General features: G+C 27.6%; 1 protein-coding gene and 1 pseudogene across 2 annotated transcripts; both read left to right on the top strand.

Moving 5' to 3' along the window:
- The first annotated feature begins 3,628 nt into the window (after positions 1-3,628).
- LOC111297202 (RING-H2 finger protein ATL70 pseudogene) lies at positions 3,629-4,409 on the top strand (annotated as a pseudogene).
- An 11,799-nt stretch (positions 4,410-16,208) lies between these two features.
- On the top strand, positions 16,209-24,094 carry LOC111296816 (Mitochondrial substrate carrier family protein). Of its 2 annotated transcripts, XM_022891287.2 has the most exons (7): positions 16,209-16,401; positions 16,635-16,757; positions 16,868-16,943; positions 18,283-18,378; positions 19,524-20,040; positions 22,905-23,040; positions 23,461-24,094. In XM_022891287.2, exons 2-7 carry the CDS (start codon positions 16,641-16,643, stop codon positions 23,656-23,658), a joined length of 1,140 nt encoding a protein of 379 aa, XP_022747022.2. In that variant the 5' UTR covers positions 16,209-16,401; positions 16,635-16,640; the 3' UTR covers positions 23,659-24,094. The 2 variants fall into 2 exon arrangements, with proteins under 2 accessions (XP_022747022.2, XP_022747023.2); XM_022891288.2 differs by lacking the exon at positions 16,209-16,401 and having other exon boundaries at positions 16,518-16,757.
- Positions 24,095-24,716: the final 622 nt, after the last annotated feature.

The raw sequence follows: 24,716 nt of genomic DNA, 5'->3' as shown, positions 1-24,716 counted from the left end.
GTAATTCAATTACAAATTTTGGTTAATGAGAGATTTTGTTTCAATGGGTAAAGTAAAGGTCTTGGGATCTAGTTATCCTTATCTATGGTTTAAATCTAATTTTCTTTAAAGCTTAAAAAAATTCTCATTTTCGGTTACTCAAAATGTTCTATTAGTCGGATTGTATTTCCACCATTGCACTATGATAAAATTACATTTGGATTTTTTGGAATGAAGGAGCGGTTGGCGACATTACATTATACTGGCTCGTTGCTTGGACATTTTACTAAAGCATATCTTTTGGAGGAGAAAAAAAAAAGTCATTTCCAAACTCTCACTTGAGCCATATTAGATTAAAAATGTGTACAAAAATTTACTTCTTTACACACAAAATTATAACAATAATTAATTCGATGTATGAATTAATGCTAGTTTTAGCATTATTTAAAATTTAGAATTATTGTGAAAAGAAAAAATTTATTGTGAAGGTCAAATTATGCTAATAGTTTCTGTATTAACATTTAATTTAAACTTTATTCCCTTTAATATAATTGACAAAAATTTCATTCTCGTACAAGTTGAATTTGAGTATGTTGGTCTGATTACTAATGATGTCATTTATTTTTTGTTAATTTTGCTGACGTAGTCATTGATTTTGCTAGCATGATATTGATTTTACTAACATGATAATTTGGATAGATAAAATCAATTTATTTCGAATAATGTTGTATTTTTTGCTAGAGGATCGATTCTTTTTAGCTCAATATCTATAATGAACTTTTCGCTTAAAGAGTGGATCGATCTTATAAGCTAAGGGATTGATTAAATCTTATTCTTTTTAAATTTTATCCAATTTTAACTTGAATTTTATTAAAAAAATACCAGGCATAATTAAAAAATCTCACATACTGTCAAGAAAATCAACGATAGAAAATCAAACTAGGAGATTGAGTTAAGACATTGGAAAGGTGGCTAAAGACTTTGGGAAACTCAGACTTCAATTTATCAAATTGAAGTTGGGCTTTTTCTGGCTAAGATCTTTCATCGTATATTAGTTCAAGTGAAAAATAAATTGAAATCAAAATTTCTTGTGATTCGCCATTCCTTTGTTTTACCTTAGGTTTTTAAGGTCTTTCACCTCATATTATGGTGTTTACTCAGGGGAGCTTGCAAGCTGTTCAAGCTTTGAAGGTGATGAATTTTATATGGACAGAAAGCCCTTTAAGTCTAATTTTTAAATATTCAAATGATTTGTGATTTGAATTTGTATAACTTAAAATATGATCAAATTAGTGAGTGGAGTGCAAAACAAAAGACATTCACCTTGATGGACAAGATCGATCCCCTCAAAAAAGGATCGATTATTTTTTTACCCAAAATAGAATTTTAGCTCCAGGATTGCAAGAGGAAAATCACTCCCTTGAACCAATCAATCCCTTTAAGGAAGAGATTGATCAAGTAGGCTTTTTCAAGCCGTGAATTGGTTCCAAAACATGAACCACTTGATCCCTTCATGGAAAGGATTAATTGAGTCTAGGCAAAATCACTTCAATGCCTACTTTTTCATGCTTCCAATAAGCATTTTCTTCTTCCAAGCTTCCCTAATGGCTAGTTCTTTAATTTCTCTATAAATTGGGTACTCAAACACACCAAGAAGGTTAGTAAACCAAGAAGGTTAGTAAAGCAAGAAAGCAAGAGTTAACAAGTTATATTTTCATTCTTTCAAAAAATCAAGAGTTATTAGAGCTTAAATTTATATCTTTTGTATTTGTTGCATCTAATTAATATTGTGTTCTTCATTCATTATATTTTTTTGTACTTCATTAGGCAAACACTTAGATTTTTAGAGGTATTTTAAATTTTTATTTTTATTAAGTGATTTTGTAATCAATATATGAGGTATCCTCTTGAATTGATGGGATTGAGAGGTTACTACTTAACTAAGAAAGTAGAGAGTATAAGGTTTCTATCTTAAACCTTAGAAAGAAAAAAATAGGGTTATATTTTCAATTCAAGATTAATGGATTAAAGTTTTGGTTTGGACAATCAAGAGAGAGAGGACGTAGGTGCTTTGTGGAGAATGACATAATCTTTATAAATCTTTGTGTTTGATTTCTCTATCCTTATCTCTTAATTTTGATTATAGTTTATAATTACTTATAGTTCATCAATTTATTTTTATTTACATCATATTTTTATATTGGTTTTAATTGTCATTAAATTATATTGAAATCATTTTTTGAGAGAAAAATTTGAAGAAATCTAATTCACCTCCCTCTTGGATCACCATCTTACTTAAAAAACTAACAGTTACAGTGTAGAAGCCATCTTTAAAATCTTATAGGAATTAAGTGCTGCACGGTGGAAGTCGTCTCTAAAATTTTAACGTCTTGTGTGATCCTGTGATCTGTATGTATTTTGTGTTGAGCTTGCCCAACGTTTGATATGATTTGGTGGATCTATGTACTTTGTGTTGGGCTTGACGAGGACATCAAGCTTTAACAAAAGGAGTTTGTAATGTCTTAATCTCACATTGAGATGCTTTGAAGATCTGCTATAATATATAAGTAAAAGCTTAAACTTAAATTTGTGTGATATCTTTTGTGGGATAAAATCGTGAGACTTTTGGATCAAAGTGAACAATATCTTGCAGGTTAGTTACAGGTGTCCACAGAAACACGTTCAAGTAAATAACGAGTTTATCTTGAATATTTTTAAGGTGAGAAATATTTTTTTAAAAACCTAAAGATTTTTTTAATATTTAAATAAAAAATTAATAAAAAACCATTTTTAATTAAGATTTAAAGAAAATAATATAAGACTAATTTGATACTAATTTTGGACAATATGAAGGTGCTCAAACCTTCGTTACACATAATCGACTCTCAAAACTAGTTTTGAAGATATATATCAAAATTTATTCTTTTTAGTGACTTTTAATTTAAATTTAGGATAATCTTAAAAAAGAATATATTCATTTAAGTAGTTAATTATACCTAATTAAAAAAAATTGATAACGACTTCATACTTTTTGTCTAATTATCTAGACTTAAACGTTATGATACTATTGAATGAAAACTTATTAAAGAATTGATTAAATCAATAGATTTGATTATCAATTTTTTTTTAATTGAAAATTGACCAACTTAACCAATTAAACCATCAATGTTAATAGACTAAAATTGAAATTGATTAAATCGAATCGAATCGACTAAATTCAATCTATTTCAATTGGTTAAATCTGCTCAAACTGGCTTCTATTCACCCTTATACCTACTTAATTTACCTTTTAGCTGGTAGAGAACATTACGAAAATCGGAACCTGTTACCCTACTACTGTTTCCAAGCATCATGCCACTAGAACCCGGTACCTTTCGTGCCGTTTCCAAACATCATGCCACTGAGCCCAATAAACGGTCGGCCGCCATTAGATACTTCTATGTAAAGCGTGGGGTAAAGGTTTTCGCGTTAGCAAAAGGATAAAAGAATAATGAAAGAAGGCGTTGACAAATTATTTACCCAATAAATAGCAATCACCTGTCTCAATTCCTCTGACTTTCTCTCAGGTTAAGATACTTTCATCCTTAGTTAACAGATGGAGATACTTTCATCCTTAGTTAACATCTCCACGGCCTAACACCTCTCAACTCTTCTTTAACTAAAATATCTCCCATTTTGATGTCCGCAAGCTTTAAGCTTTATGCTTTATGCTTTATGCTTTATGCTAATTTCTTTTTGTTTCTTTCTTATTCTCCTTTTATAAGAGATGAGTACAACAGAGGATTCCAATGACTCCCCACCACTTGGTGGATTTGCATATACAATTGGATTTTCCACAGCTATCATTGCCCTTCTTTTTATGATAACCCTCACAACCTACTTCTGCACCCGCACCAACCCTTCATCACAACATGCAACCACTACCTCCGGTGACCAAGAATCGGTGGCCATGGAACAAGGCCTTGACGAGGAGATTCTGAGCAGCTACCCTAAACTCCTTTATTCACAAGCAAAGCTTCATAAAGTTGACTCGTTATCATCAGCTTCGAGTTGCTCTATATGTTTAGGTGAGTATAAGGATACAGATATGCTACGTTTGTTACCTGCTTGTGGTCATATTTTTCATCTACAGTGCGTTGATTCTTGGTTGAGGTTACATCCTACTTGCCCGATTTGTCGAAACTCTCCTGTGCCAACTCCGCTTGCTACTCCTACGGCTGAGGTCACGCTGTCGGAAATGCTAAGGATGTGATAAAATATTAGCTAGGTTTCCTGTAGTAACTAGCATGCACTACACTTCAAGGACATTCTGAGTTTAGAGTATTAGACGCTCAATAATTCTTTTTAGTACTAAATTTAATCTTTTGTAAAATATATAATTCCATATATGTTTGATGGTCGAGTGGGTTTACTCAATTTTGGGAAACAAATTTTTTTTCTTTTGGTATGTGTAATAGGGGTGTAATAAAGTCATAAAACTCACTAATTATTTGAATTCGACTCAAAAAAATTCAAACTCAATTCGATTATTATTAATTGATCTCAATCTCAATTTATTCATTTTTTTATTTGAGTTCAAATAATTTAATACCTACTCGAGAGGCTCACAAATCTTATCAAACTTAATCGAATTTAATTTTTTTAATATATAATATTTAATGTCAATATTTATAATTTTACCAAACGTAATCAAATCTATGTAACTCCACTTGAGCTAGATTTCTTTTTAGTACTAAATTTTTTGTAAAATATATAGTTCCATGTGTACTTGATGCTTGAGTTAGTTTGCTCACTATTGTGAAACAATACAATATGCAGGAAACAACTTTCTTTATGATTAAAGTAATTCAATTAAAATTTTGGGTTAATGAGAGATTTTTTTCAATAGGTAAAGTAAAGGTCCTGGGATCATGTATTCCTTATATATGGTTTAAATCTAATTTTTTGTTACACAAAATATTTTATTGGTCAGATTGTATTTATATCGTGGCATAGTGATCAAATTACATTTGGATTTTGGTAGATGCCACGTTTGAACTTATCAAATAATTATATAATATATCAAGGAATACAAATATTTAAGATAAAATTGACGGAGCAAATGACATGACTCCATAATTCAATACCAACTCAAAAATTTTAATGGATACACTGTTTTTGCCATGTAAATATCCAAATATTTGAATCCACTTATTCTTACCATTTGGACATCGACATGGAGAAGATTTATACCACGTTAACATCCAAGTGATACTAAGTTGGTAAATTTTATCAATTTTAATAGTGGTGGATGGAATGGATCAATTTTAAGATATTTTTAAAAGATTAAGGATCCAAAAATAAAATTATAAAAATTGTGGACGAAAATCAAATATTGTATGAGAAATAGGAAAGGCAAAAAAATTCGTACCCGACGGGTTTCGGTCCGACCCGATTTTTTAGGGTCGGTTTTTTTTTTTTTTTTTTAAATCGGAGGTCGGGTCGGGTAGTATGAAGACAAAATCGGGGTCGGGTCGGGTCGGGTTTTAGGCAAACCCAACCCGATATATATAAAAATAAATTTTTTAATTAATTTTTTAATTTTTTAATTATATATATTTATATAATGATTTTTTAAATATTTATATTTAAAAAATAATATTTTATTAATTTCGGATCGAATACTGTTTATATAGTGTCGGGTCGGGTTCGGGTATGAAAAAATTTCGGGTAGGGTCGGGTTCGGGTTTTTTTGAGCATTAAGTCGGGTCGGGTTCGGGGCAAGCAAAACCCGCCCCGAAACCCGACCCGATGCCAACCCTAATGAGAAAGCATATCATAAATAATTATTATATTATAATCATATTTCATTTTTTTGGTTAAAATTATTGAGTAAGATATTTAAAAAAAAAAAAAAGAAGTAAAGATTTAAGATTTCACACACACACACACACACACAAAAAAAACTTCATTATCCTATGAAAAAACTTCAGTATCCATCTCATACCAAGCATGCTAATACTATGTGCTGATCAATGCAAAAAAAATTAATAAAAATCACAAATTTAAATCTCTTTTCTCTAAACTAATTATCAACCAAGTAATTTGAATCCCATATGTATTCATCCTTAAAAAATAACATTTAAAAAGTTTGTATTTATCCCTAAGTATTTTAAATAACGAAGTTTGTAATGAGGTAATTTGTCTTGCAAAGTAATATGTCAAAATGATATTATTCGATAGGCAAATAAATAAGTATTTAATCCCTTTGAATTTATATAATAGTGATTGATACAAATATTTGAAATGATTCGAATATAAAGATAATGATAACGTATTACAATTGAAGTGAACTTCGTCTAGGATAAATGTTGATTGATAATTTGGTTTCAATCATTCTTGTATCAACACGCAATTTTTCTTTTTCTTTTTTTAAAGGTCCACTATTTTAATCAAGTAGAGCTGGAGATTCCCAATTTAACTCCGCTTAGCTCAATAAAGTGATCATGGTTAATTGCTAGCAGCAAAGCTTTGTAAGTACAACAAATATCCTATATAATGTTAGAAAAAATAAATAAGAGAATAGAATAATAGAAAAAAAATTTATTTTTGATGTGTGAAGATTTTTTTTTTTTAAAGTAATTATATATTTAGGATATAATAAAATTTCAAATTTTTTAATTAAAAATAATAAAAATTATTATACTAAAAAATCTATTTATAATGAATAAATATACATAAATTTTTATTCAAATGGTTATTATCATTTATATAACATGACTTATATGAAAAATCATTTATTTATATTAAAATAGTTATGATCATTTATCATACAATAATTATTTCTGTTCAAATATAATTATTCAAAATATGAATAAAATTAATACATGATTTAAGTTTATTTACCAATAATTAAATCTTTCTATTTAATGTAGGATATACTACATTCTAAACTATTAATATATTCCACCAGTTTGAAATATTAATGCTTAATTTTTAACTTTTCACATAAATAAATATTATGAATATAAAAAAATATCTCTCGATTTAAATCTTCAATTAACGTATATACCTTAGAATTCTAACAAAATTGATGGTGTTTGAAAATTAAATTTCAACTCCTTGTGTTAGAATTATAGATATAATAGGAATAATACTTACTTATTCTTCTATCAGAAGTTTATAACTGTTTTAGTACTAACTATGTGTTTATTTTATTCATAAATATTTATATGAGAGATTTTAATTTTTCTTGTTGAAACGACACAATTTCTATATTTATATAGGTAAAATTTTCATAATATCTCCATTACTTTAGACATTTAACTTATAAACTACATTAATAATATAAAAAACTTATCCTCTTCACATAATGGACCACACTAATTTTTAAAATTTGAATGGGTTTTACTAGTATTTAATAGACACATACTAATAACTTATTTTTACCCATTAAACTTTGTAATTAAAGGTTACATATTTAAAGTTAGATTCTCATTATCGATGTCTAATAATAAGGGTTTAAAACCCATTCTTCTTGTAGTACTAGTAATTAAATATATTAGAATTAAATGTTCTTTTATGATAATTACCTTCTAATATATCATAGGCTAATATATCCAAATTTTCTATTTTACATATCATTTATATGCTCTTGATATTGTTGTCTTATTTTTGTCATTTTAAAAAATAGTTGGTATTAATTGTGGCCACAACTATACTAATAAATTTTAACTCTTCCATTTTTATATTTTTATACATCTTTAATACTATTATACTTCTAGTATAATTAGATAAACCGAATGAATAGTTTTAATCCTTTTACACTATTTAAGGACATTTTAATAATTATACTAAAATCTTACAATACTATAATGTCAATTTTTTTTTATTTCTTTTTATTCTTAAAATTTATAAGAAACTATCATCCCTACCATGTGCAAATATGCATTCTTTTATTAAAGAATATCCCATTCAATTATTAAGATATCATATATATATATTTAATCAATTTGCTATTTTATTTATGTTTTCATTAGTTGGCTTTTTTTGCTTTTTAGTAGATGATCTCCAAATTTACCTTTAATGAAAAATACTAGCATATATTCTATATTTTAATATTTCTTACTCATAAAAGTTTCAAAACTTTTATTTAAATTCAATATGAGATTATACATCAAAAAATAGGATGTCAAATATAATCACCCTTAAATTTATTTTTTCTTTTAATAAACTCATGATTCTATAGTCTACTTTTCAGACTTTCATGGCAACTCATGAATACTTATATGAATTTATTTCATCATGAATACTATTAATAACTTTGTTACGATGAACAAAACCATTTCCATCACCAAATGGATCAAATCGCATTCATTTTGCCATTTTAAAAATTTTCATATTTACAAAATCTTTGAATCACTCATGAATTCCAAACTAAATATATTTTAAAATTTTCACTATATTTGAAACTTTTAATAAAACCATAAATGATAAATCATTTATACAAACCATGAATCAGATTATATACATAACCAATTAACACAAAGTAATCAAGATTGTGACATCAATTTTGGCTTATGGCTATTCTAAGCAAACTACAATAATCCACATCATATATCAAATCATATAGATTTGGTTATTGAGACTATCCTGTTTATATTGCTATCTTATAGTGAAAAGCAATTGTCTCAAATGTTATCCATGAGTTTCCAATGCATATATTAGTTGTCCAATTGCCAATTCCAAATTCATAACTATTAAAAACCTCTTGTTTCAAATGTTTTGACAATCATTTTATGATCAATATGTTTATATCCAGATCATCATACCAAACAAGCCATGAAATATAATTCCAAGAATCATTATGCATAAAATAGTATCATTTGGTTTAAACTTATGACCATCATGTAACACATTTCAAAGAAAAAATTTATTTATTATGTCAAAATAGTAATTTTATTATAAAAGCTTGTTTTTCTACTATTCTACTTTGACTAGAAAATTGAATCATGCAAATAGTATATAATTTTTTTTATTTCTATTCAAAACCATTTCTTAATCCATTCCCATAATTTTGCACTAAGACTAGCTAAAATTTCAAATTCATTCTAATTGAACTTTTGGAATTATCAATTAATAAATTTTAGCCAAAGTAATGTAAAAATAATCACGAAACTATATTCATGCAACAAGATGAAACAATGGATTAGTTGCATACTTGAACACCAACGGATTTGCAGCACTCTTACAATTTTCTTTTGATACAAAATGAAAACAAAAAATCACTTGGATATTTGAAATTTTTCATGCATGTTTCAAAAGTTGATTTTGTCAATTTCTTTTCCTTATATCTTTCATATATGAAATATGAATTTCATTTAATTGCTTTTAAATTATTAGAAAAAAAAAAAAGAGAATACAAAATAATAGAAAATTTTTTTTGGCTTTAAGGCATAAAAAATACTTTCTTAAATATAATTATGCCTCTAGAATATAATAAAACTTCAAACTTTCCAATCAAAATTAGTGAAAGTGGTTATACTGAAATATTATTTATAATGAATGAATATATATAAATTTTTATTCAAATGGTTATAACCATTTTATATAATCATGACTTGTATGAACAATCATCCATTTATATTCAAATAGTTATGACCATTTATTATATAATAATTATTTTTATTCAAATACATATAATTATTTGAAATATGAATAAAACTAATACAAAAGTTAAGTCTATTCACTAATAATTAAGTTTTTCATACAATGTGGGATATGTCATATTCTAAACTATCAACATATGATAATCATAGAACTTATGGATGATATATTTTTTTAAAATTCTATAAAGAAAGAACCAAGATTGGCCTTCTACTTTATTCTCACAGCTATTTGCGATTGCAATAAACTACTCATCATATCCATTTTTACATCTAAATTGCATTAGATATTTATCTAATTGGTGCATTTCATCTACAATTCGTTTAGGACTTACAATTGTTCAATAATAATAAAAAAAAATGTAAAAGTTCAACATTTATAATTATCGATTCCATATAAAATATTAATGGACTCCACACAATTCTGAATTATAATTGATTAATTGTAATATAATGATTGTACGTTATATACTCTTTTTACCCCTAACCACATGATAGTTTTCTTGTAATTTATCCTTAAATTTTTATGAATTAAAATTTTCCAAAGAAATTTTAAAATCAAAGATGTGGGAACAACTTTTTTATTTTTTTATTTTTAAATGCTTTTATTTAAAAATTTTAAAAATATATAAAAATTTAAAGAAAAACAAGAGACTTTTTGCCTTTTATTTTTTATTTAAAAAATTAAATAAACTTAAAAATTTTTAATTTAAAAAAGTAAGAATGTGAAGAAGAGAAAAATATGGGAGAGAAGAGAGTGAATGAAAAAAAGGAAGGAAAGAAAGAAAGAAGGGACGGGTAATTGGCACATTGTCATTGGTCATATGGGAGACATAAACGGACTTAACAAAGTGTGCAAATTGCTTCTAAGAATACAAGTTGCAATACTATTTATAATCTCGCTTGGTGAATAATTTTTTTTTTCATTTTAAGAAAAAAAATTATTTTTAAAATTATTCATTGCAAAATAGGCTAAATTTAAATTGGGTTGTTTATTTCCGAGTGCGTCTTATTTATGGTATAGCCAATTAGAATAACAACGGATATGGCCTCAGCTGGTTAGATTTGGAGTTTTTTTTTGTTTTCTTTTTTAATATTTTTAGGTAATGTTTGTTATAAAGTGATTATTTAAAAAATTATAATGATTTAGACATAGTGATTATGTCATTGTGTTTGGTAAGCACTTGATAATCTTATTTGATGGTAATTTTGGATTATCGAAAATTATTAAATCATTTCCTTGAAGGATAATGTAATTCCAAGATGAAAAACTTTTATTATTGGTATGAAATAATATATAAAATTACTAATAATTAATTTTATTAATTTAATATGTGAATTAAAAAATTGGTACAATTTAAAATTGTAATTATTTTATATTATAAATTTTTATATTTTTTAATTAATATTCATTGTAACAAGTTCAAAAATAATTTATGTGTTTTTTTTATTTTTTTAATATTTTATATATAATATAATATTTTATTTTTTTAATTATGACTGTAATATATTGGTTTTATTTTCTAATTCAAATGCCTTTTTACGTAATTTATATTATAAAAACAATTTATATATCAATAAATATATTTATTAATTTATTAATTTAATTATATTTTATTATAAAATAAATAAATAATCTAATATTTTACAAATTATTATCTTTAAACAATTTTAAAATTATAAATTTATGTAACTATTATTATATGATTATTTTTGTACTTTTAAATAAAATAATATTTGATTTTTAGTAATACTAAATATAGTGATTATTAATTATTAAGAATTAATAATTGTTAACCAAATAAAATGAAACTTTAATGATAATATCACCCCGGTGATGATTATATTACTACGATGATCTTGCAAAAATACCAAATGTTACCTTAATATGATAATACTATTTTGTTTAATTTGCTTAATTAGTTTTAATTTTTTTATTTCAAAATAAAAATTAGAATTTTATTATTATTTTGTTTATTTTTCACTATAAGAAGAGACTTTATGTTAATTTTGTTTATTAAAAACTATTTTGTTAGTGAGATTTACATGATTTTAATTATGAGTAAAATACCACGGATGATCACCCAACTTTGATTTTTTTTTATTTTTTATTTTGATCACTTAATAATGAAATCTAACCTCTTAGTCACTAACGATTTGATAAATTTTTTTTTAATTATCCAACCGTTAGTCTTTAAAATATTGATGAAGCACGTTACCATAATGTCAATAATCACATGGCATCGAGCATCCTAAAATTAAAGATTTTCCAAAATAATTTTTTTATAAAAATTTTCTTTCTTTTTCTCTCTAGTCTCTTAAGCCTCTTTGGTCATTGAGGAAGCCGCATGTGACCAGATCGGGTCATATGCAAGCTGCTTCGGTGAAGCCAATATCCAGATTTGATATTTTCTCCTTTTTTTCACTTTAGTCTAACATTTGATTGCCAATTGTGTTGTTTGTGACTAGATCTGATCACCAGCAAGCTGCTTCGACAAGGGTAACGTCTAGATTCGGTTGCCGACGCAAGATCAAACACTCCATCCATATTAGATTTGGTTAAAAATGGTTGCGAAACTCACGCTGCAACAATAAGATTTTGTTGTCGACCTAAATCCGGTGCCGTTTTAACGCTATTTGGTCGTTGACGCTCAAACTAGACATTTAGTGTTGTCGGAAATGGGTTGGAATAGCTTGGATGTGTGCATGGCAGCTATAGGAATCAAAATTTTCAAAAGACATGGGTTACGATTTCACAAGTTGTTGAAGGGTATTTTAGAAAATAAGATTAATTTTTATGATATTAATGTGTTACGTGGATATTGACATCATACGTGATGATGGATCAAAATAAAAATTTATCCAAACTTTAATAATTAAGAGGTTAAATTTCATAGTTGAATAAGCAAAATAAAAATAGATAACCATTATTTTACCCTTTAATTATTTACATTCTTTGACCAAATGAAATTTAAAAGTAAATTTTAGAAACAAGAAATCATTGTGGGCAAGGTTTTAATGATTTGGTTAATTAATTAATTTATTATTACTATTATTTGACAATATTTCTAGCTTTTGTATTTGCATGGATTCGTAGGTGTTTCAAAAATTAAGCAATTAGATGATGATATGGTTATTTGTTTTATTAGGCATTGTTGATTTGTTGCAAAAGCTTACCCAAGAAGAAAAAGCTAAATCTGACGCACAACCAACATGATTTGGCGGCCGTGGTGTGATTTAGTAATTTTTTGTCATTTGTGATGTTGTCTCCTTAGAAAATTTAATGTTGTTTTAGAATTATCCATACATTAAAATTTTTTAGATTTTTGAAGAAATAGAGCGTGTCTACGTGTCATCCCATTTTTTTAATTTCATTTCCTTTGTTTTTTTTTTTTAATTTGATTTACTTTTTTTTTAAATTTTTTAATTAAATAAGTTTTGTAAAAAAATTAATGGAGGTATGATAACATAATAACCAATAGCCTATGAGTTTCGATTCGCTCTATTGTAATAGATACACTTTTTTTTTAAAAAATTCTAGATCAAATCAATGCTTTTTTATGATCTAATCAAGTCAATGGTAAATTTAAAATATTTTATCTCGTCTTAAGCATATATAAAAATATATTTTTATTATTTATTTAATTTAATATTTATATATATTATATTAATAAAATTATTATATAATATCTAAATTTAATAAATTTATATGTTAGCCCATTTGACTTCTTTTTTTTTTGGCAAATTTCTTTTCTATTTTTTTTAGTTTTTGAATTTTTTAATTAAATAAACTTTGTAAACAAAAAAGTTAATAGAAATAGAAATGATAAAACAATTCATATATAATGAATTTCAATTCGTTTTGATCCAACATATGTAATTTTTTTAAAATTTCGAAATCGATTAGAGGTTTTTTCTTTTCAAAATCAAGCTCAAATCTAAGATATTTTTGAATGTTCTTCTAGCTACATGTATAAATAAAAATATGTATTTTATTATTTATTTAATTTTATATTTATATTATATTAATAAAATTATTATTTAGTATCTTAATTTGATAAAATACTATATATATATATATACATAATTAGATGTAATTTATATTAAAAAAAATTTTTTAAACATTAAACTAAATTTAAACTATTGAATTAATTTTGGATCAATTTGAATTGGATGCAAGTTATACATATGTGTTGGGTTTGAATCAAGTATAAAAATTAATAACTCGATGTCAGGTTGAAATTGAAATCGAATCAAATAATTAAAAGATCGAATTAGAGTTAGGATTAATATAAACTTGTTTAGATCCAACATGTTGCTATCCTTAAATGTAGGTATCCATATGTCACCCTATTTGATTTTTTTTTCTTTTTTGCTTGGGTTATTTTTTCATTTTCGATTTTGCTTTTCTGTTAGTTTTATTTTTTTGTTTTTAATTGTCTATTTTTGTTTTTCTTATCTATATTTGGAAAGATAAATAGGTAATATAAATGTTCACAAGACATCTTATTTGAATTTATTTTTTGCACTTCCTTATTTTTTTAGATTTTATCTTTTTTAATAAGATAAATTTTGTAACAAACGAGATTAGTTGAGATAGGGAAGGCAAAACTCGTATCTAACAAATTTTAATCTATCGATCAAATAAACATTTTTTTAAAATTAAAATTAGGTCGTGGTAAAATGATTTTTTTTTTTTTAAATCAAGTCAAGTTAAATGTAGGTTTAGTGTGTTTTGCCTTCTCCCATCTGAGATATATAGGAATATATATTTTATTATTTATTTAATTTTATATTTATATATTATATTAAAAAAGTTATTATCTAATATATTAATTTAATAAAATATTATAATTATATATAATTAAGATATAATTTATCTTAAAAATAATATTTTTATGATGTTATATTATTAAATTAATTTTGAGTCAAATTATGTCATATGCATGTTATATGTATATATGTCAGATCACAGTCAAATATAAAAAATAGTTACCTAATGTTGGGTTGGAGTTGGGACAACTATAAACCTATATCTATTCGACCCGTTACTACCTCTAAGCGAAAGTATTCATGTGACAGTCTTATTTGATTTTTTTTTTGTGCTTGGGCCTTTGTTTTTGTGTTAGCTTTCTTTGAAAATTGGAAAGATAAATTTGAAAGAATGGATTTAGATTTAATTTATTATGTAAGTTATGATAATAAATTGCATATATTATCTATAAATTAGTTGATAAATTTTTATTGATTATTATTTTTATTAAAAAATTATATACAAAAATATGCTTATTTATTAAATTCACATAAACATTATTAACTATAAATAAAAAATTTAGACTCGCAGTTTAGATAAATATTAAATAAAAAGCAATATGGATAAAATTCTTTACTCCAACAACTGCATATTATTTTATTGTTTTTGGACAAATAAATTTTATTATTTCTTATATAGAAAATGATTTTACTTGTTTTTATTTGTTGGAATATGTACAAGTGCCAATTGAACTTGTACATTTGAAGAAAATGATAATTATTTTTTTATTAATTTTTATTTGATTTTATAGTTTTAATTAATACTTATTAGATGCAAATTAATTTTTTTTCCATCACTGACTTGAATTTAGACTCAATCAATTAATCAGTCTTCATAAAATGAGTTTGAAAATCAAATTTGTCTTAATAATTAAAAGAGCTCGAAAATCAAGTTTGGATTTAATAATAATTTAGATTAAAACAAGCAATGACAACATTATTGAGCGAGATTTGGTGCTTTATCTAATAATGTTAATTTTGTTTTCAGTATTAGTTTTATTGATGTATAAGATTTAATTATATCAAAATACGATATATTTATGAGTGATTTTTCGTATTGAATTTGATATCAGATAATATCAATTATTTTCAATTGATTTCAGTAAATTTTAACTTGTTTTGATCTATACATGATGTAAAACATGTTTTTGTAACTTATTTTTAATTATTTCATTATTTTTAATCTAATAAAAATAAAATTAATTGATATAATAATCCTAAAAAGTTAAGTTTCTTTTTTTTTTATCGTAACTTATTTTTTACTTTATTTTTTAAATTGAAATTTATAAATATTTGAATCTCTTTCAAAAAAATAATTGCTCCTTCTTTAAAATCTAATAATCATAAAACCAAGATTTTTTTTATTTTTTATTTCTTTATTTTTACCTTAATATTTACAAGACAAAATTACTTATTTAAATATCATATAATCAAATTAAATGTTTAAAAATATTAATAAATTGATATATTATTTTTTATACTTCTAAACTTATTTAGTTTTTGAAGATATTTCAAAATTATTTTGTAATTTATTAATAATATTATTATATACAAATTCATATATATTTATAAATATATATTGTATTAAATAAAAAACTTTAAAATAATATATCAAAACAATTGATATCATATACATTATTTAAAAAAAAACTAAAATATTATATGATACAATAGTAATAACCTACGCCTTTATCATCTCCCGTCGCAATGGAAGGGTAGGATTCCTATAACAAAAATCAATAAGTATTTGGGTATTTATCAAAATCGGGTAGCATGATAAGTAGTCGGGTACAATTCGGATTTGAATACGGTATCTAAAAAGTAGCGGGTACCTTACCCGTACCCGTTGTCATCCTAATTTAAAAACCCTCGTCTTTGTTCTCTCGTTTTCCTCCGAAGTTGCATATAGCTACGCTACTACTTGTAGCTTATTTTAATATAGTGTTATAGACGATTAAAGATAAAGGTATAAATTTCTTGCCGTTATTTGTTGAGACCCGATGCCAATTTCCCTAATTCAATTATTTTCTTGTTAAAAGTTTTTTTTTTTTAATGTGAAATTCACTAAAAAGTCTTTTATTTTTCCATAGTTCATCATTCTCTCACTCATTTCATCAAACAGGCGACGTGCAGTTAAACGAATTGTATTCTTTTGCTCTGAATTAAATAAAGAAACACTAAAAAGTTGTAATTTTCCAGGTTGATATGGATGAGTTGTTGCAGAACTATTTGTTTGCAACTCATGCAATTGCTGCCTCAGGTTCTGTGGTTTTTGGCACTGCTCTTACTTATCCTCTTGACACTATCAAATCCCTTATTCAGGTTCCCCTTCTTTTCATAATTTTAAGAGCCTTTTCTTGTTCGAGGAAAAAAATTTGTAATCTGATTATTTCTAATATATGTTATATATTCTGATCTTTTGAGGTAAACAGGTTGGTTCAGGTGCCCATAAACAATTAACTACCTCTCAGGTTATAAATCGAGTTCGAGTTTTGTCAGGATATTCAGGTAAGCCCTCAAGCTTCTTTTTTATGTATTTAGCGTGATTAGAACGTTGGTCTTCCTCTTTAATGTTACTTGGTAGTTAGTTGTTTTATTTGTTTGATGCGAATAGACGAAAAGGGAGGAATGTTCGGTTATTGTTTGATTTTTTAACTTACAGTATATGTATTGATTGCATATGTGGTGAAATAGAAATGAGAATTGTCATTTTGGGAACCTGATATGCTTACTTTTTCCATGTTTAGTTTTTACATTAGTTGTTGATGGTTATCAAATTTTCAAATTTGTTTGATACCTTTTTCCTACTTGCTCTGGTGGCTTTCATGTATGTTAGGGAAAGGGGAATGAAGAAATGCTCTTTGCTCATTTGAAATAATGTCACGAACCATTTGGTTGTGTATTTGGCAATAATGTCATGTTTGGACTAAGCTGTCAGTTCCATGAGAGTAAAGGAGGGAGGAAGCTAGAGGGAGAGAAAAGCTTGTGCAGCTTTTTGATGAAAGCAAAACTGCATGAAAGCAAACTTGCAGAGGAGATTGTGTGATATTTGGCAGCAGCAAAATGTATTTTGTTGCGGTCCAATACTTTTTCCTCTTTTATATTTAAGCTAATGGAAGAATCCAGTTAAGATAGAGTTGACATAGTTGAAAAGTGGAGCTGTAATTTGGGCAAGCATGGAGTACAACAACTCTAGCTTGTTATGGTTAAAAGATTAGAGTTGCATGTTCAGAAATTGTTTGCTTTGTTGCCTTTAAAATTTGAAGAAATGAAATCTGGGAACACACTGATAAATTAATATAAGCAACCAACAGTCATGGCAATTCATGGCTGTTATTTCAACTTTAAGTTTGGACTATCTGTTTCCTCATCATTTCTTAATTGTTTCCCACTCTCTTTTTCTTTGTCATCCACGTGTTAATACTACCATATAAACACATATTCCTTTCATCTCAAGTTTCTTAATTGTTTCCCTCTCTCTTTTTGATATTTTTATTTTAAAAGTTTTTATAATATTTTTACTATAATTTTTTATACCAAAAAATTAAAAAATAATAATATCAAACAGAGAAGAGGTAAGAATTGCAATTATTGAAAAAGGAAAGTCGATAGAGTTTTGGGATAGTCCAAAATGGAAAAATGGACATTCATTCTGTTATGGTTGATACCTTTCAAAATTTTGAATATTCAACTATTGGAACTAAAATTTGCAGTTCCTCTTTCCCTACCCCTCTTCTTTTGGTCCCTTGCTTTCTCTTTTTAACATTTTTATTAAAAGCACTTTTGTCATAGTCAGTATCCTAACTTTTATGTGGAGTTTGACTTTTGCTTTGTTTTGAAATTATAGGTTTGTACAGTGGGTTTGAGTGGTTGGCCTGGGGGAGAATTTTTGGTATGGGAGCTCGCTTTGGAATATATGAAGTTTTGACAGCCTTCTGTAAAGGTATTCTTGTCATTTATTGAATAGTGTTTTAGAAGTTATTTTACCCTGAATGTTTTATGCTTAATATTACATGCGTATTGCATATTTCTCTCCCACACTTTGGGTGCTTAGAAACCATGCAAGCCAACTTAGGAGTTAACATGACAGTGATCATAATAGAACATTAATCTGTTATTTTATTAAATTGCCAAGTAGATCACAAAGTTAGTCAATCTTAATTTGATTCCTTATATACAATGCCATATTCAGAAACCAAGGACCCTTGTCTCAAATTTTCTGAGTTTGTGCTTTGCTTTTAATTTATCTCCAGAGTGACCATTCCTTTTGAGTTACTTCATAACCATCAAATACAAACCAACCCTTCTCCATTTCTATCCATCTAGCTGTGTATTGGGCATGAATATTCTTACTTTTTTCCCCTTTATGGTCTCCTATTTGCTAGTTACATGTAAACATGTGTAGTCAAATGGGTCCAGATGTTTGAAAACTAATTTTTCAATGGTATCTCTTCATTTTGCTTGAGAAATGGATTCAATTGAGTATCTACATCCTAATGAGAACTAAAACTGTGAGTGTTATACCATTTCTCATTAATAATATTAAAATATTTGTGGATGTTACTACTGCCTTTGTCCCATTTTATTTGTCCATCTTTCCTTCTTTGGATGTCTCAAAATTATGTCTTCTTTCCTTTTCTGAAAACATAATACTCTTACCTTTTTAAGTTCCAATTTTATTTTTCGTTATTATTATTATTATTATTTTTACTTTTTGACATTAAAACCCATAATATATCAATTTTATAGAAAAGAAACAATTAAATTTTAATATAATTACACTACAGTCTCAGCTTTTTCCTTAGTCTCCCTGGAATTCAACTAGGGACAAGGATTTTGGGACAAAGGTTGTGTATAAGAATTGTAAGAGTTATAATCATATTTTAATGACCTCAGTTTCCAATGTCAGTAGTAGCAAAAGTAATGTGCTCACCATTAGTGAACTCTCCCTTCCCAATAACTTCTGTCTCCTCGTAATTTGAAGTGTTCATGTAAATGGCATAAAATAAGAGTATAACTATAATGAGTTTTCTTTCCATTACATCCACAACTTTCACTGCATCATGTTGTTATATGGCTGTTTTGCAGATGGTCGAGAAGACAATTTTGTGTATGTCTCTGAGGCCCTTATGGCAGGGATGGCAGCTGGTGCTGTGGAGTCACTAACAAGCTCGCCATTTGAACTCCTTAAACTCCGTGCGCAGGTGACCTCTGCTTCTCGCATTTCAAGAGCAACACCAGTAACAGAAAATAAACCTGTTGGGCCAGTAATTGGCAGATTGCTACGTGGTTATACTCCAGATATGAAGGCATTGAACCATTATGTAGGTATGTTGTCCATCTTAAACAGCAAACATCCTAATATGGTCTGTGCCATACAAGAGTACCCCTGGATGATGACTGGTTCTGGAAGGCCACCATCAGTTTATGACGTTCAGAGGCCATCCGAAATCATTTCTTTGGAAGGATGGGGTGCATTATGGAGAGGCCTTCGTTCTGGAGTTGCTCGTGACTCTGTATTTGGTGGCATATTCTTCTCTACTTGGCAATTTTTGCACCAAGCAATGCTTGATTGGAAGGCGGTCGGGATGGATCCTCCACCCAGGTTCTTTTTTGAGCTTTTCCTTGCCATTTGGTGCATAGAGTGTTCCCTGCAGAATTTTTTTTAGTTGATTATATGCAAGCAACTCCCAAGCATGTTCTAACTATGTTTGCCACTTCATGTGAGATAGAATAGAGGGAAGGATCCTAAACAAAATATGGCAAAAATCAGCTAATTTGTTAGTTCAAGTTTACTATTGTCTCTTTGGGGACTTCAAACCATGATTTTTAATTACTTTTACTGTGCTGATGTGATTATGCAAGAATCTAATACTTGTAAGGGAAAGAAGTTATTAAAGAAAAACGAAATCAAGAAAAAAAAAATGGTTCTGGATGCCCAGGGGTGTTTCCTGACGGAAATTATTAAAGTTTAACAATTAAGAAAGCATAATGTTGTATTGTCTTTTTTATGTCATGTTATTGATGTTCTTTCTGGGCACCTTCAGATGCAAAGTTTTGGTTCACTGCCGAAGTCATGGTAGTAAATTGCATGTGCATGAACAGTAATCAAGTTGTAGTGTTGTTTGCATGTCTTTGTCAAGCTTTTGTTCATATTTGTTATCTTTATTGGCTTATGAAGCATAAACCTTTGTTTCTCTATTATTTATGTCTCTTCTATCAACAAACTTCAAGAAGGAAAAGACTTAAGGAAAATGTCTTAAGTTTTTCTTGCCTTTACTTATACTTGTTTGAATTCTGGTTTAGCAGGGGTTTAAATAGCACCTGCAATGTGGTATAACGGCTGTTATTTAGCGGTAGCACCGCCAACCGCTTCCATTATTCACCCATGATGGGGGTGTGATTGGCAATCACACCTATAACGGCTGTTTGCAGCCACAAATAGCGGTGTAACGGAAAGAAGCAGTTGTACCTGGACGTTAAAGCTGCTACTTATATTTTTCTTTCATCAAATAAAATGAAAACACATTCCAAAACAGTAAAAAACCCATGCCCCAAGTCCAAATTATTTAGTGAAAATCTAACAAATTTAAGCCTCAATCAAAATAATAAGAACAAAGGCAATATAAAGATAAAGCTCCTGTAAGGGAACCAACCTCCAAACTTCCAAACCCATTTTGCTGTCCTATCGGGATCCTTGGGTTCAGCAACTTGAGAACCGTGTGATCCCATAAAGCAATTGCAAATAGCTCCCAAATCAATCTGATGGAAGGAAGAGAGTTGAAATCACTTGAGGGAAAGCCAAAAGGGAGGTTGGATGGGGTCGTAGGTGACTTTGTTTGGGGATGGAGAAGCAAAGTGAACAAAGGGAAAGACAAGAGGGAGGTTGATGTTTGCATAAGATATAAATTGGTTTTTATTTTTTATTTTGACCATCTCTTTCTTTTACTTTTTGGGAAATGGGTATTTGAATTTTTTTTTTATGATTTTAATAAAAATTTAATAGAGTTGTTAGTTTTTAAATAGTGAATTTAATTTTTAATTATCCAAAAAATAATTTTATAATAAAAATTTAATATTATTAAGTATATTTATTATTAATTTTTTTTATACCTAATACTTTTAGATAAAAAGTTTTAGAACAAAAGCAAATGAGATGAGATATAAGTTTTTGGGAATGTTTTGAAGATTTAAACTTTTAGATGAAAATTTTGAAGAGAATGAGAGATGATATGTACAAGTTTTTTTACATGTATCTATACCACAGAATTAGATTTTAATCCATTTGCCTTAATAATTGTACTTTAAAATATTTAAATGCTCATTATTATTCTTTTTAATTAGATTAATTTATAATATTAATTTCATAATAATAATTTGTCATCAATCATATGCATTTATAGCATTTATATCGACAAAATTCATTGATATATTAATGAACAACATTTTAGATATGCATATTGATTTATGACTCAAAACTAAAATATGCAAAATATTTATTTTAATATATAAATTAAAGAATTAAAATATTATAAATTACTTTAAATATAATAAGCATGCTTGTAATTATTATTTATTTCATTTTATGATAAGCTATTTAAAATTAAAAATATTCACAACCATGATGACCGCAACTACTGTTATTTTATTCGTTATGTTCACAACTATAATAAATGCGACTTGAACAACAACACGTTTGTAACCGCAATTTAAATCTTTGGTTTAGCTTATAGGTCTTTTTGGCACTTGTAGAAGCCCATTGGATCTTTGGGCTATTCAATGGAAGGTAATCCTTTCTGATCACTTCAACCCTAACTTGCTCCCCAAGGGTTAAACCTGAAACTTCCTAGTTGAAAGGACCAAGTTTTAACAACTTTGGTGTTCCCTTGAATATATGTCTAGTTGTTTTTGCATCTATGACTTTGTTTCAAAAGTGTCTGTATGATTAAATTAAGGTGAAGACTTTGATTCTTTATTATGATACTGCTGGAGGTGCTTTATTTGCAAATATATTAGAGATCCTATTTTACTGATGTTTTTCTTGTTGGAGAAGTTTGTTGGCTTTTTTGACTGGGAGACAGCCATATGATAAAAGCACACTTCTGGGGTCTAAAATCGTGATTTTTAAATTGGACAGAGAATCTGAATAGGATTTTATATGGTTAGGTCGGAAGACTGAAATCTAATGTTTCTATGATCAGTTACATAATCAGAAGTTCTTGTGACATGGGTTTCCTTGTTTGCATCTTGTTGTCTCATAAAATTTGCTGGTTGTTGGACCTAACCCCTTTGCCATGGCTGTATAAGACTAATGTGAAATAAAGAATTCAGATGTAATATCCTTATATGGCATTATGTGAAATTATCTGCCAAGAGTTTCTGGTATTGCCTGAACTTTCAGTAAGATTTTGATTTTTAGATGATAGCTTCTATAACTAAAATTTGGAATCCTTTGTCTTTCTCCCTCAGGTATTATGAAGAAATTGTTCCACTCTCCCCTTTAGCTGTTAGTCTTGCAGCTGGGCTTTCGGGTTCAGTTGCTGCTGCTGCATCTCATAGTTTTGACACTGCCAAAAGTCGATCACAATGTATAGTGTTACCCAAGGTATTTCCTTTATTAGGCTCCACTTTATCTTTGATGATAGTTATAGCATATGGCTTTAGTCATCCAAATTACCTTTACCATCAGCTTTCCAGCTAATCAGTCTGTTATAAAAAGTGTTTTTTTTTTTGCATCTTTGTCCATTTATCTTATACAATTTTTTGTTTCTATTCCATTGTATGATCCCTGTATACCATCTGCTATATTTTGGCATGTAAGTCTCCCTATATGTGTTTCTCCTGCTTGCAACTCAATATAATTGTGATTGTTAAGCCTTCATGTTACTCAATGTAAAAAAGGAAAAAAAAAAAAAAACAAATGTGAAGTGAGCCACTATGTCACTATCAATGCTACAATCATGGCATTTTGATTTGACTTGCTTATATGCAGAATGCCTTAATGTTGCCATTTTTTTACTTGCAGTTCATTTCAATGGAGAGGAAGCTTCTGAAGTGGAAAATACCTGGTAAAAGATTTGAGAGAATTACAGGGATCCACCCTGCAGATAGAAAAATCTTGTTTCGCGGCATATGGTTTCGAATGGCTCGTAGTGGAATTGCATCATTCGTAATTGTGGGAAGTTATTACTTGTCCATCACTTACCTTTTTCCCAGTAATTGATTCTTTGATACCTCTGCATCAGAAATGAATTTAAGAGGGAAAAAAAGGACAGGGGAAGGGCTAAATGAATTGAGAAATGGTGGTTTACCGGGAACAAAGGGATGAAAGATATAAAAAAACGTTTTAGTGTCGTGTTAGATAGATCAATCCATATAATGATGTGAAAGGGCAGCTTAAGTGGTATTTTAGTTGGCTTGACATGCAGTATTTTAGGACCATTTGTGCTATTTTGAAGTCCTGTGCCTAAATGGTAGAGTAAAGCTAAATTGCCATGTGGAAGGTGTGGTGAGATGAAATTAATTCATTTGTTGGGGAATGATTAAAGGTTTTTATTCAGAATGTTTGGATCTTGAATCTGCATTTGCTTGCTATCTACCGTAAATGATAGTTTGTTAAATTCTTAACCGGCCACACCTTGGAAAAATTTTTTATTTCACTCCTGTCAGTTTCTCTATGCTTCTAAATGCCAGCTTTAATTATTGAATTTTATCTTTGGGTTAACAGAATTAATGTAGGGCAAAATGCTTGATGAAAATTAAGGTTGAATACTTAATCGTGAGTTTATTTTTTTTTTAAAATATCAAATAGTGAAAAATGATATAATTCAAAGATTAAATCACACATTAATCCTGTATCTTTCTCATCAGTTATGATTTTTTATTTAGCTCATAGTAAAATTTTTCCTGACTGATTTTGGTGCTCCAAAAAAAACATATAAGGGATGCTACCTGTTCATAGCAGTAAAAATGTTGTTGCATGTGCATTTCTTATTGTTATCAAACTTCCTTCTATTAGATGCTGAACAGAAGATTTTGCTTTATTCGAAGATTTTTAACTTCACAATTCCTCGCCTTGGGTCATTGAGTACAAGAGCTACAGATGCTATTTGCAATTTCTGATAATAATAATAATAATATATTTTTATAAAAATGACCGTAATTTAAAAATAAAAGAAAAAAATTATAATTATTGAAATTTAAATATTGAATTTATTAAATATTATTTTTTTAAAAATTATTTGAATTAATTAAATTAAATTTTAAATTATCTGACGATAA

Source organism: Durio zibethinus, chromosome 12 (assembly GCF_047325235.1).
Source record: "Durio zibethinus cultivar Kanyao isolate XHJ-2024 chromosome 12, ASM4732523v1, whole genome shotgun sequence".
Taxonomy (NCBI): Eukaryota; Viridiplantae; Streptophyta; class Magnoliopsida; order Malvales; family Malvaceae; genus Durio; species Durio zibethinus.
This window is presented reverse-complemented; position numbering and strand designations above follow the sequence as displayed.